Raw genomic sequence first — 15,217 nt, forward strand, 5'->3', positions numbered from 1 at the left:
TACCACTTGAACTTTGAAATTGAACATTATTTTGAGACTTTTTCTTCTAGAACCACGAGAAAAGTAGCTTATATTTGTGCGTTTCATGAAAAAATAGAAATAAGTTGGTCCAGTTTTGTGTAATCACTCATAGAAAGTCACGCCATAACTGCTAGACAAAGTGGTCAATACCAGAGGAACTCAGTGGTGCCAAGGGTATCAAAACACGCGCTTTTTTATTTACGCTGAAATGGTTGAGTAAAGGTGTTTTGTTAGAAGTTTCTCGAGTTACAACACTCTTTCTTATGGTTAAAGAAAATTAAAGATTAATCCACCTAAAAGTGAGATGCAGAATTTATTTTTTTAATATGATAAGATACAAAATAATTATGTTCGGCAAAGCTGTAGAAAACATTACTGTGAACAGCTTTGCTGAAGACTATAACTTTCTAGCTCTTATAACTGTTATATCTCAGCATGTTATATTGTGGAGACATTGTTAAAATCAGCTTTGTATCTGTAACTTTTTCTATAATGTTTCTACATGTCCGGCATGTTCTACAAAGATGTTAGAAATAGCAAATTACATATCTTTTCAGAAGACTTCAAATTGCTATCATTAATATTTGAAAAGTGCATCTCACTTTTAAGTGGATTAATCTTTAATTTTCTTTTACTATAAGAAGAAGTGTTGTAATCTGAGAAACTTCTCACAAGACACCTAGTACCTTTACTCAACCATTTCAACGTAAATAAAAAAGCGCGTGTGTTGATACCCTTGGCATCACTGTGCAGCAGTTCACTTATAGATCTAAATACGAAATGTAGGTTCTAGAGTGGACTAAAGAGGAAGAGGCAGCTAATCAGACCTCATTAGTACTCTTAATCAAATAATGTGGCAAATCACAAAATACAAACTAAAGAAGTATATTCATCACCCTCTATAGTCGGTCTATAACAATGCTTCCCACCGGTACCAACTCTTTCCGGCCGAAAGGCTAGATTTCTGGTCTGCCTTTGAGGGCATTATAAAACACTAAAACACAGTACTTTTATTACCCTATGGATCACAAAACACCGAAAGTTCACACACCCGCCACTTCCCGCGTCAGCCTCAATCCGATTAATCCTTGCGTTTTCAAACCAAAACATTCAAGGTGTCAGAAATACCGGGTTGCCAGGATGGGTATTTTACAAACATGACCGGCACAATTGGCATACTTGCGGCACACTGACAAAAAAGATGACCCAAGATTGGTGTGCGGAGTGACCAACCCCTTGGATTCATCATGTTTGCAAGCAACAGAAGATTTAACGCTATCTGCGTTGTTTGATTTTTCTCCCGGTCCAGAAATTTGTGGCATCGCGAGTGATAAATTTGATTTTATTTTATTTACGCGGTGATGATGTTGATTCACTCGCAACTATTATTGAAAAAAATAAGTGTTTTCGAACGATTGTTGGGAGTGGTGAAATTCGTGCATTCCCGTTTGATTTTGGAAATCCGTATCACAAAATTGCCCACCGTTTTTTGCCGTTCGACGACGACGGGTGTGCTTTCGCAAGAGTAACGTTTATTGGATCCGTTTCTTTGCACGGGAGTGTTTTTTTTAGCTGGCGTAAGTGTGCCTGCGATTTGCATCGAGTGACGGAGATTGTGAGTAAGCTGAAGGATGTCTCGCTGGATACGCCCAAGACTGGACGGGCGGTAGCTGGTGGCCGTGAACGGTTCCTGGGGAAAGCACTAGATGTGAACCTCCTCCCAGATCACCATGGCAATACAGGAAGTATTACAACAAAGGTAATTGCTATTAGATATTTTGCAAACAGTGACAGATAGCGGACATGAAGAACCAGTGGAGGTGCCGGGCAAAGGTGTTTATCCTAGAAAAATGGTAAGTTACAAATTCTCTGTTGTCGTTGTCGTAGGTGCCGTCGTAGTCGCTGTCGTAATCGCCGTCGTAGTCGTAGGCAGTACCGTTAGTATATTTAAAATTAAACATCAACCGCTGAAAATATGAATTAACGCGTATTTCTGTTGTTCATTACATTCCAAGTGAAATTCGAGAACGTAATTTCATTTGAATAGCTTGTTTAATCAGGTCTTAAACAATCGTCACGTCGGTCATAGCTTGTTATGACTGCCTGAACCATGCGTAAAGAGAAAATCGAAACATTGAACGTCGCGTGAAAGTGGATCTTAATGAAGGCCTAAGTACTCTTTCGTAGCTTTTAGTTTTAGGATTTCAAAGATCGTCGGTTGTAGTGGCTTGCTTACTGAGGAAAAAAACGCGGTCCCAGATCCTTTCATATTAAAAATGCATGGTAAGATCGCTTGTTTATCGTGTATTTTGTAAACCTTTTCGTTGTCGTCGGTGCCGTGTTTGAATAGTTATAAAAACTTGAGTAACGCTATAATATGATATGAGAGGCTCGGTGGCCTTAGAGCAACCGTTTTTGCTTACTGAGCAGAACATCATGAGCCTAATCTCAAGCCCATCCACATTCAAGATTCGTCAATGATTAAAAAGGAGCTCGTCTGCCTAGAGGCAAACGTTTTTGCTTACTGAGCAGAAGACCGTGGGGTCAATCCCTAGCTCCTTCGCGTTATACGATCGTTACGACATCAATTCAGCTTATCGTTTACCAAAACGAACCCTGCTGCTAACCCAACCCTCTTACCCAACATCCCTGTGATTCCTCGTGCAAGTACAGAGGACTCCTCGGCTTCCATAAAAGCGAGTGTCACGTCAACACATTCCTACCCATTCCTTTCTTGACCTGCGTTCAGGCGCGGCTGGCGCTGGTATTGCCTAATTCGAGATCACCAGTTTTTACACATTGAGGATGATTGCTAGTCCCAAGCATTGTCTATTGGTTCTCTGTGTAATTACAGCTGGTCTGGCAATAACAGAGTAGCAACCGTGGGCGGTCAATCATGCTCATGCTCATGCTCATTTGTATTATGAACAAGAATCTTCGGCTCTGTAAAGTTAATTCGATTGAGCCTTATCAAATAAATTAATAAACAACAATTCTCGCGTTAGTAGAGCCGGTTATAACTTTACTCACATGTCGTTTTCGTTTTAGAGGTGCAGCTAAACCGGTGCTACACTGCCGTACACCGAAATAATTTAGGGAGTAGATATAGGATGCACCTTTGTTTACAAACAAATCGACAGTGAGCATGCATAAGGGCGTATACGAGATGATCGATTCTCTTCATCGATTTTCTCTTTGCATTGCTACAGCTAAGTGAAACAATTTTCTAGAATTTGTTCAATGCAGAGTAGTAACAGGTTGTCTTGGCTATCAAAAGCAACAGCAAACGCACCGAGAAACGTTAAATCTAGCGAGTTATTAACAAAAGAGAAAATCGACGAAGAGAGTCGATCATCGCGTATAGACCCATGCTCACTGTCGAAATGATGTTGAGCTGTCAAAGACTCGCGCTTAATCCTGCTTATACCCCGTTCACATTACAGCCTATATCACGTAATATAGGCTGTCTTGCAATGAGCATTCATACATAGGATTTCCAGTGAAAACTAGATGTATGAGTGCTCATTGCAAGACAGCGTATATCACGTGATATATGCTGTAATTTGAACGGGGTATTACCACAAACGAAGTGACAGACGACTTACTAGCGAAGAAATCCATTAAAATAATGTGGTTCACTGTAATAGAATTTTCTTGGAAGCTTGTGCCATCATCCAGCAGATGGGTTAGTTTTTTTGTTTTGATTTGAACAAAGTTGATTTTGTGTACAATGATTCTTTGACAATGTGCAAAGAGTGCGTATCATTTTGTAATTTTTTTATGCATTTCAGTTTTGAGTAGAGTGAAAGAGATAGAACCAAAATATTCTAGTACATTTGGTAAAAATGCTAGTTCAATCCAATAGTAGTGTTGCCATGTGGTACAATCCAGTAGTAGTGGTGTTGCCATGTGGTACACTGAAAAATTGCAATAGCAGGTTAGTCACCAAAGTTTTCGAGCCGCTCCGCCTGTCACTTCGTTTGTGGTATTACACTACACCGGTGCTACACCGCAAAAAAGAAAACCCGGAGTGATATGAGATTTGGACGTAATTGCATTTGTAAACAAACACGTCAATCGCCGGTTTCTCGTGAATAAAATCTCAATTTCAAAAACTAACAACACTATAAGGTAGAGGCATGATTCCTCTATCATTTGGTATAGTTTGTTTACGAGATTGAGCTTTTATTGACGAGAAATCGGCGATTGACGTGTTTGTTTACAAAAGCAATTACGCTCAAATCACTCCGGAAACGACGTAAATCATTGATCGATTTTACACCAACAGTACTACTAGGCAGGTCAGTGAACCGAGCAGTGAACCATAACCTCAATCTGTCAAAACCTGATGGTTCACAGTTGGTCTTGATAATCTACACTGAACATGCTTGTACATACTTATTTCAATCAGAACTTCATTCTAATGTACTATTTTCACACATTTTTTAACAATTGTCCCCCTTTTGCCCCTTTTTCTTTCCGAAATCCGACACAGGTACTCACCGCGGCAGCCTTGCGCTGGATGAAGCTATAATGGCGTCGCTCCTTCACCTCCGAGAGGAACAGATTCAACAGCGGATTCTGCATGTACGGTTCATTGTCGTACTTGTCCAGCTTGGCGCACGGTTTGTGCAACTTGGCCAACCGTCGACTCATCGCGGTTCAGTGAGTTTTGCACATCTTTTCCACTGTAAAATCCCGACGAAACTGCAGACCGCCCAAAGCTGCAGACACGTTTGGAAAGCTGTAGAAATTTTCACTTTGTTTACAAACGGAAAACAGCGGTCCAATTTTGCAACCTGGTCAACGCGGTTGCCCCGGGTGACCACCGAACCGCGGCCACCTGTTGCGTGAAGTGTTTTCCTTTGACAAACACGTGCTCGGGTTGAACTTGACCTAAGAGGAAGAGGACACCATAGGGGGACTTTTATGAACCCATTTTCTGTCAAACACGAACCAGTGCCTGATTGGTTGGACGAACGTATAGAAACGCGAGAATTTGTACTATACAGGGAATCTTATTTTCTATTCGTTTCCGCGAGAGAAAAAGAACACGTCACAGACAAAAAGCAGCCAGTTGTCTCCTCTTCCTCTTAGAACTTGACCAACTTTTCACGGAGAACATAACCTTGACATCGAATGGCACCGGTCGAAAACAAATCAGGTCAAATGAAACAACAGCTGTTCAATTCATCAAGTGAGGCGGATAAGGTATCTTTTTATTTTTTGTCATTTTTTTTAGGTTTAGGTAATTATTCACATTTCGTTCTGTTTTTTTTTTAGTTTATACCTACTGAGATACTCTCTCTGTCTGTTGGGAATCCTGTGTGTGTGTGTGTTTTTACTTTTGGTAAATTAAATACGGTAATATTTTATCATCTCTTGCTAATCATCAAAAGTATTTACCTTACTTCATGCGTTCTTCAAGTCTCTACACTAAATCATTTAAACAAATTCAACGCTTTTCCACTGATCGACCCCCTCGAAGAGGAAGTTCGCTACTGTTTATTCGAACTCGGTTTCTACTATAAGTAATAATAATAATAATAGTTGCAATCCTGTATTTTAACGATAACCATTGGGTGTGTTCTCTCCGTAGCACGGATTCGTAGGTCGTTTAGTCTCCCGCTGTATCTGCAAGTTTATCGTGTAATTATTCAGAACTTTGTCTTGGTTGATAAAGTTGCATTAGAGTTAAAATAATAAGAGCTTCCAAACTTTCTCTACAGATAAACTTGTTTCATCTTCTTTTTTTATTAGCAAATAGGTTAATTCTCTCTTTCTAAAGCTTATAATACAGTTCTATTTACAAGATACTCACGGCTTTTTTTTTAATGTAGGGATTTAGTAATTAGATTACTGCGTTAGTTATAAAAAGTTTACTGCTTTTTTCCGATTAGAGACTATCGGTTAGGTTTTGTAAGTGTGTTTTTGTGTGTTTTTGAAACAATTTAGAAAAAAGGCTAATTCGTCGTAAAGGAAATGTTCTAATCAGAACCATTCTAAGGCATTGCTTCTAATTTTTGTTTTCTTTCTTTTGCTACCAAATGGTGGAAAATGCTCTGATGCTGTCTAAGATGAGAATGCATCATCGATGGAAACGATTTTTACAGTTTAGATCAGCAGCTGATGGTTTGCTTTCGTGTGTATTTCGTCTAATGTCTTATGGAAGTTTCGAAATCTTTTTTCACTGACGAAAATAAACAACTCAGGAAGTCAACTTTGCGCATAATGTTGGATTTTTCTCAAGGAAGCATGTCTGCTTGTCGATGTTGACGTAGGTTTGTGTGTATGTGTTGTTTGAATTAGGAAAATTTATGAAGTAGATGTTCATGTGCTAATTTCATACTGATTTGCGGTTTGCCTTTCGTTACTGTTGATGATATACATATCTGCGTGAATATCTGGGTCGTAAAAGGGGAAGTTTGTCGATTGAAGGTAACTTAGGGTATGAACTTAGGGACAAGTTGTAAATAAGGAAATTGTTGAAAGCAACGCAACGATCGAATTATCAAATTATTCAGCGTCCACATAATACAAACCCAAGGAGTATTCAACTTAATCTGTGCCAAGAAATTTAGCAGTGCCGAAAGCTGTGTCAAGCGTTGTGCCGATCGTTCCGAAGTAGGCCGAAGTGTATCAATCAAGTTGTCAATATCCCATTAGTATGGCAGCCCTGAAGTTAGACTGTTGTGATTGTGTTTACATTTTCAATTTCCCTTATTCATGACCATGGTTTATGGCAAACATTAAGCTTCATTCTCATTAGAACGAGAGCGGAATGGGCGATGGAAGAGGAATTGGAAGCAATCCAACCTATACGACCCGTCCACAAGGAACGTGTGCAGAAACGAAGGTTTAGCCTGATCACTGGAGGACGAAATTTCCACCAGATGCCAGTGAAATGCTCCCCGACAAAATCAAACCCATAATTCCAACGGGCGAAAGTTCAATCCCACCCTAGGAACAACATCCTCGAAACAGTTCATCTGATCGACTCAGATGTGACCTCGAAGGCATCATCGTATCGCTGATTATGATGTCTCCTACCACCACTCAATCACACACGTTCAAGTCTGCCAAGTTCACGATCCTTTGCAGTTGTGGCACCGACAAACCGACATGACACTTAATTCAGACTTATACCCCGTTCACATTACAGTCTATATCACGTAATATAGGCTGTCTTGCATTGAGCACTCATACATAGGATTTCCAGTGAAAACTAGATGTATGAGTGCTCATTGCAAGACAGCGTATATCACGTGATATACACTGTAATGTGAACGGGGTATTATGCCCGAAAATCGTAACCGGCCGATTTAAATGTGCAGTGATTCGAACTGTCAGAACCATACGATTTTTTGATCTAGATAAAAATAATTTGCCCAGAATAGAAACGAACCAATTCATAACTTTTGGATGCGGGTTCATAGCTTAGCTCAATATTTCCCGCGAACTCGGAGCCAGATGTCAGTAGTGTGCTTTGGTCAGAAATTCTATTGTTTTAGCTATGGTCATTCATGTCGGTTTGTCGGTGGTTGTGGTACCTTCCACAATGTACCACCAATCAAAACCAATGGCTAATGTACCACCAGTGGAAACCATCAAATGTCCCGCAACTTCATATTCCTTATACTTCGGAACGAGTGCAGATTGGATCGTTGATGATGGGGTGTACTTACGGAATAGAATGTAATTGCATTTCTGATTGCATTGATCTGTTCCTACAAATCCTATACTGTTTCGCTAACGCAATCTGACCAGATCTGATGAAATATTTGGAGTTAAAACGAATCGACATCCTTTAGCAGTACTGGGACTTGTATGGACATCCCTTTAAAGTCCTGACCATTTCCCATCGAATTCCATACCAATTGAAACCAAGAATGCCTGAGGAAAAACGCAGGGGATAGCTAGAAAATTTCCATCCTGGAAGACCCCTGGCAAGACCGGGATGCAAACCCTTTATGATGTAGTATTTTTCTTTATCGTTCGTTCTACATAACAAAACAAAAATCCTCCGTTTCTGGCACAATATTTGCGTCGTTCAGAGGATTTTTGGCCGTTAAGTTCGCCGATCACATTTCGCACCGAACCGTCGTATTGGACAATCTTACAGGCATTTGACCAACCGTCGCTGGAGGGAACCCATTTTGGCCGTCTTGACTGACATATCGACCCTCTCGACCAACCGTGGTGTGGAAGAACTCTGTTGGCTTGAGACCCGAATAGAAGCTATTCTGGGCGAAACCTCAAACCGCTGGGATTTTCGCTACGAGTCGGATGAGATAAATTAAGTTTTGTTGGTTTTGAAGAGATAAGAGATTCATGGTGCAGACAATACTCACAGAATTGCTCCTTTGAATGTTTTGGAAAACTGGCATGGTATACGATCCTCGAACCCAATTTGAAGCTCAATAGAGTAAATGAAGAAGTCAACCTTAGCAACGATTGGCAAAACGTCAACACTCGACAGTGATGCCTTTTTATATTATATTGTTTGTATCCTACTTTTCAACGTCTGTCCTAAAGTGCCGAATAGTGTGCCATGCTGTGATTTGGCACAGTGTGCAGAGTTGATTACCCCTTGTACAAACCTTATAAATAGGAATATTGCCATTTCAGGGAAAATAATTGTACGCAACTGACAGCCACAGCATGCTATTAAAGCTGATAATCTGACCTAGGACAGCTCCAAGTACCAGCATCAATACCGATGGTGAAAATATTAAATATTTTAATATGTGTGATATTTGCGAATCTTATTCTTAGTCTGACAGTTGTTTTTTTTTAACATTTCACATTCGTTTAATCAAAAATGGTTTTCTCACGAGAGGCAGTCATTCCTTGATGATCTTGCTGGCCACTGCCACCAAAATCCGCTCCTTGTTCTCAAAAATGCGGCATTATTTGGTAGCTGATTTCAGTGCACTTCCGTTCCCTGGTAATAGTCATTAATGTCCACGAATTACTCATCGTCCGCGAACCAATGTGCTGTCCTTCGATGGAACGGGAATCGACTGACTACGCCGCCCCTGTAAACGGAGTCCCAGAGTGATAGTTCCGTGATCGTATTACGTTAGATTCGCCATGAGCCTACAACTTGGAGAGATTTGCTGCTGGGGGAACGTCCAGTGCCGTTTTTTATCATGAAAAGCCGAAGTCGAAAACGATCAGAGCTATCGAAAACGAAAATCTAGGCAAACATGATGACAAACAGAAAGCTGTAGTAAACATAAACAACAACGGTGAAACGTCATTGAGTGTATGCTTTAAAGTTACACCACCGACGAACCGACATGCCACAGGAGCATTTCGTTTGTCCACAATTCGAATTGTCAAACGAGCGATTCGACCTTTCAAACGGGCGATCAGATCTGTCAAACGAGGTGAGACGCAAACCAAGGCAATATAAATTATACGTGGTTTCGTGTCCTTGCTCATGGTATGACGCGATCGTATGAGTAGATGTCGGTAATGTTTAACGTATTTTAAATATGGCGTCTTGGGCACAAATTTAAAAGTAGCATGTATGAGCTGTCACGTTGGTTCATCGGTGGTTACACCAACCGGTGAACACTCGTGTTTATTTCAGTTACCGTGGGGACGTAATTTGTGATTAGCCCCGGTCCCTTTCAAATTGTATCATTATTTATGTACGGTCCTTATATTTGAAATGACGTTTCACATTCATCTAGTGATGGCCGATTTTCATTCGAATAATCGATTAATCGATTAACGAACCGAAAAGTAAAATATTTGTAATCGGTTATATCATGTCGATATAAGCATTAACATCTCCAGAGGATCATCACCGATCGTTTCAAACATGTGCTGCACTCTCATTGGTGGAAAAATGGCAGCACAGCAAAGCAAAAAATAATCGATTAGTTGTTAATCGAGTAATTCAAAAATGGGACACCTCTGATTTTGGTGTGATTGTTTTGATAAAAAAGTGCGCAAAATTTCATCTCTACCGAGGGGGCAGCAAAACCACAAAATTACCTTGCATACGAGGGTTTTTCATTGGATGAAAGGGACCGTGAAAAAGACACTAAAATAGAAAGTTTTTATTCCGACAGTTTCATCTTAGTATTCATCTTTGGTTACATTGTTATTTTTTTTTTTACTTTGAAGCTTTTCGCTTGACAGTTAATATCATTAATATTTATATTAAACATTATAATAACTACCAGTTTGAGCATTTTTTACACCAAATATTACTTCAGATCAAGTTGTACTTCCCCTAGAATCTGACGCTAAATGCTAATTTTTCTCTGAATAGGCAATACCAAGATGGAAATTGTTGAAGATGGAAGTAATCAGGAGACACTACCCTAGCAACTTTTTTTTTTAAAGATATCAACAAGTGCAAACTTTGTTCATTCGTTATCAAACTTATCAAAAGGACCTAAGTCGCAAAAATAAACAACAGCTTCTAACAAGGTGCTGATCACTCCACACAGTGGGCCGAAAATACAGATGGGCACGCCTGGGCCCTTTCATTGGAACCCATGGTTATAAATTTCTATGATTTTTAAAGTTACTCTCAACACTGTACTGTATCTGCGCCTGCTCTGTGCACGTGTCAAAATGTTAATCATTGTTGTTGACATCAGAGATGCGAGCTATCACAATCACGATCGTCAAACAGCTGATGGTATTAACGGTTAGTTCAATCCTATCAATGTGCTTGTCGAAGCACTCTCCATGACCATCCATCAAGTTGACGAAAGAAGTAAAAAGTAACTGATGAAGGTCGTCTTCGGTGTTGATCAATCACCGATCTGGTCATTCCCGACACTCATTTGTGCTCTTTTTGAATCAGTTACTGTTTTGCTTGCTTATGTGAGTGTGTTGGTGAGTGAGCCCAACAGCTTCCGTATAGAGATCTCCAAGCGCAATCTCACGAACACTAAAATCCAACATCCATACATAAAAATAAAGAAGAAGAAGAAACAAAAAGGTATCGCGATATCACAACTACTTAAAAAGGTAGCGCGCGGTCTCACGCACACTTTTGTGCATCTGGAGAACTCTATTCATTCGTATTCAGTGTTTTCATCTTCTTCTGTCGTTTCCCTTTTTCTCATCATCGTACTGCAGAAGTCTTCACTGTTTTCGTTGTGATTTACATCATCAGCAGCGAGTGTTACGTTTTGCCTGTGAGCAGCGACCATTACTGGTGATTGTTGTTTGCCATGGCCCTACCTCTCACTGCTTGACAAAACGTTCTATCAGCGATAGTCGGTTGATGCGTTGACGAGTGTCGAGTGAGTGTCATGATATTGTGCATCTCTGGTTGACACAAACACAATTTTTGATTTCATAACTTCAACCGTGAATTTCCGGGGAAGTTCTGCCATGGATTCCTAACAGCATAGCATAGCATAAACCAGGTTGCACAATGTCGTAGGTGGTACGAGCTCAAAACTGATGTTAAGAAGGAGGCCCACCTTGATCCGTTGCTGTTAGATAGTAATCTGTGATTAATTACTACCTCTTCGATAAAGGATGTATCTACGTCCAACAGACCAGACTGTCCTGGCCACGTACTTGCATCTGGTGGGAAAAGGGAAAGAATGTTAGTCCGACACTTACTTAAGAGAGGTGCAGAGAACTCTACATTCAAAAAATTTCACACGTTTGATCGAAGTGTTTAAACACTTGATTTTTTAAATGCACATTTACATTTCACCTTGGTGCAATGTGTTATACACGTTAATTTCTACTGTTTCAAACTTTGAAATGTTGAAAATCTTTCACTATCTATTCAAGTGTATTGCACATTGAATCACACTACTGTTCAAAACAGATGGATTTAAATTGTTTTGCATTTCAATGCGATGTGAATTGCTTGCTCAGAAAGGTAAACATCGAAAACAAGAGTTGTGACTTTATCCTATCAACTTTCATATAAAGACTGGACTCGAAAAATATGCGACACTTTGTTTTGGGTGTAACTTTTTATCGCGTGGGTAAAAATTAATGAAATTTTGGGTAATACTAGAGTGTACTTAGAGTGTTATGTATTAATTTTTAGAGTCGACAAAGTAGAAGTCGATAAAGTAGAATATTGAACTATGATGTGCACAGCTATTGATATCCCCATATGAGGCACATAGAATCCAAGTGTGTCACAATTCAAATCCACAGTGTTCAGGCATGGTTCATAGCATAAGATTCACAAATGAAATGGATGTGTTTCACAATAAGCGCAAAATTAAGTGCGAGACACATGATGATGACGTGTAGAATTTTTTGAGTGTACGACCCCTCATAAGTGTCACGGGAAGGGAGGATTCTTGTTAGTAGGGAGGGTAAGCCATAGGATACGCCCAGGCGGCGTTGCTGGCAATCATTATATCAAGCTTTTAATAAATAGAAGTTGTAAGTAGTTTATCTGTCCATTGTTGCTGCCCATTACCTAAACATATTATTCAAAACATTCTTCAGATTTTGGAATTGAGAAACGTTATCAGCTCGATCCTGTTGATAGGAGGTTCTCATGTGTAAGAGGTTATTAATAGTATGTGGAATCGTAGATTAGAATGAAGATTCGCCCTTGGCCTAACTCCCACTGTCTGGCAGTGGCATTATGGATAAAATCTGCCTGCAATCATTTCTTATGAAAGCAAGAAGCTTGAACCCGGGAGTTAAAAGGTGACAGCTCTACCTCAGCTAAAATAGCCCATTTCAAGAACGCAAGCATTCCGAAACTATGTTCACACATGATAAGTTCGCTCCAATACATTATCGATGCAAATATTCACCATTGATAATGTACTGAAACTTTCAATCAAGCAGTACTGCAATACTTGATTGACGCGTATTTATTAGTAAGTTTTGAAATGATCGTTTTTAATTAGATGGATATTTCCTGTCGATGACAGAGGAACGAAAAGGTAAATAAACTTAGCTGAGCGTAACTACGCGTAGGTTAAAACAGTCGGCACCACATGCAACGGATAAGAATTTGAAAATTTTCACTTAATGCAACATCCCTTCTGTACTTTCAAATTAACACTTTAAAAAATGAAATGGTAAATTTATAACATTTTCACTAGAACGAAAACGACGCAGCAAAACAAAAACACGTCATTTTCGCAGCGCGGCCTACTACGATCCGCCATGGATTCCTCACAGCGCACATATTTTCAAAATATTAGGATAAGCGAGGCCAAGTACAACTGTAATCTGAGGGTCATGCTGGAATTCTTCCGGATGGTGCTGGAGTCGCTACCGGAAGGCTTCGAGATCGGAGAACCTCCACACTCAAGGCAATCGAACTGTTCAAGGATCTGGTGCGGAAGGCTTTGGTGTTTCAAAACAGTTTGATCGAAGTTGGGAAGGGGGTGGCATCGTTCCGGAAGCAGATTGAAAATATGACCATGAAGGGACTGCTACTGGTCATAATGCCGATTCGGAATGTGATTAGTTGGTTAGTGGGGAGAGCGAGACCCTGAAGGAGCAAGTGAAGGGAACGTTGAAGACGTTGGTAGATCTATTTGGGTCGGGGAGATTCGTGACGGAGCTGAAATCACAGCCGAAGGAGGTTAAGTGGAATTGTAAGATGGTGATTGGTCAGTTGTTGGGCTTGAAATAGAATAGGTATAGGCTTGGCAGAGAAGAAGTCCCGGCGAAGTGTAAACCGGTGTTTTCCATGGTGCCCAGCGATTGGAGCAGTTCGGTAAGCATTTCAACATCGCGATGTTTGCAATAATCCTCGTAGAACTGATCCTAATGCAGCTTTTCGAACTCTATGAGGTACGAATTGATTATGGAATCCAAGCCGCACAGAAGGTCGTAAGGGGATCGGTGTTCATACAAAGGCCACCATCTGGCCGTAGTAGTTTTATCCCTTCACTGCAGAAAGGAAGCAAAGCCGTTGGTCCCCGGTTCATAAGTTGATGGGTCGATAGGTAGGGTCCAGGTGTGGGAGCTGCCTCCCTGGCGTCGGTAGTATTGCTGCTCAGCACGGAAAACAAATCAAGGAAAAAAAAACGAAAATGATTTACAAACTTTCCCTTTTACAGACTCAGAACTGAATTTTGAACCATTAAATCAACTCCAGAAGCTAATCATATAAATGTCATGTGTTTACAGCTGTTCAATGTGAGTGCTTGTGTGGCTTGTGTTAAGTGTGAGGGTGTCACAAGGAAATAGGGAGGAAACAGGACGCAATAGACAAATATTTCTTCTAAAGGCCACTTTTTTGTTAATCAGCCTAACATTACGCTGCAATTTTCTATGTTTGTGTAAGTGCAACACCATTTTCTCATTTTACTAGCCACAATCGATCAGTCTCTCTCTTTACAAACTTTACAACTACAACACTAAACCAAAAACGACTTAATTCTAACATATTTTTTTTTTTTTTGCGACAGTTATTACGTTTTCTTCTGTTTTCAGTGCATCAAATATATAGATAATTAAACCGCAGTTTCGCTCTTCTGCTTCTGTTGGACTTCAATCCATTCAACGAAATTTGTTCGGAGTTATCACATTTAAATAGTTTAGCAGCACATTTCCACTTTTGTGAGTGCATGTGTGAGTGTGTGTTGTTAAGGAAAATAATATCTGTCGATTTTCCCTTCTTCAGACTTGATCGATTCCTCCATTCCATAACATTTTGTCTTGCCCAACAAACGTAACGTTACAGCTGATTATATTCATTTTTCGACTTCGTTTTGCTTGCGTTTTTTGTTGTTTCTTGCCATCTCTAAACTTGATTAATTGATTATCGATATTGTCTTATACGAGTGTGCACTTTTACAATTGTTGTATCATTTTTTTTTTTTCTGTTCGATTTCGATATTACAAATCAAACTAACCGATGGATCCGACCACTCAAGAGTCAGCAACAAAGGGGTGATGATGGTGGTTCGTGGTGATGGTGATGATGAACTGTGTGGTGATGGTGGATGGATGATTGTTAAAAGTAATGTTCCCTGAAAAGAAATAAACGAAACGCTATTAGAGGGCTCGGGTTTGGCAACTGAGGCGAATTTAAGCTCAAACAGAAGACCTTCAATGCAATGTGGGCGTTTTTTGTTTGTACATCAAAGCAAAAGTCTTGTTTCAATATTAATTCTTACTTTGCACTGGTGCAATCTACTAACAACAAACGGTTTCTGTTGCTTCGTTTTCACTTCTTTTTTTTTTGTTATAACACTTTAATTTGCTTATTAAA

The 15,217-nt window shown here is 39.9% G+C and overlaps 1 protein-coding gene across 1 annotated transcript in view; it reads right to left on the minus strand.

Moving 5' to 3' along the window:
• Positions 1-4,697, minus strand: part of Dhc62B (Dynein heavy chain at 62B) — a 42,087-nt gene extending 37,390 nt beyond the window's left edge. Inside the window, exon 1 of the mRNA XM_065228644.1 lies at positions 4,525-4,697. Within this exon, the coding sequence (XP_065084716.1) occupies positions 4,525-4,677 (153 nt within the window). The 5' untranslated portion in view covers positions 4,678-4,697. The remainder of the gene's footprint in view (positions 1-4,524) is intronic.
• Between the last annotated feature and the right edge of the window lie 10,520 nt (positions 4,698-15,217).

Source organism: Ochlerotatus camptorhynchus, unplaced genomic scaffold (genome assembly GCF_037179485.1).
Source record: "Ochlerotatus camptorhynchus isolate MF236.1 unplaced genomic scaffold, CSIRO-AGI_Acam_v1.1 ptg000299l, whole genome shotgun sequence".
NCBI lineage: Eukaryota > Metazoa > Arthropoda > Insecta > Diptera > Culicidae > Ochlerotatus > Ochlerotatus camptorhynchus.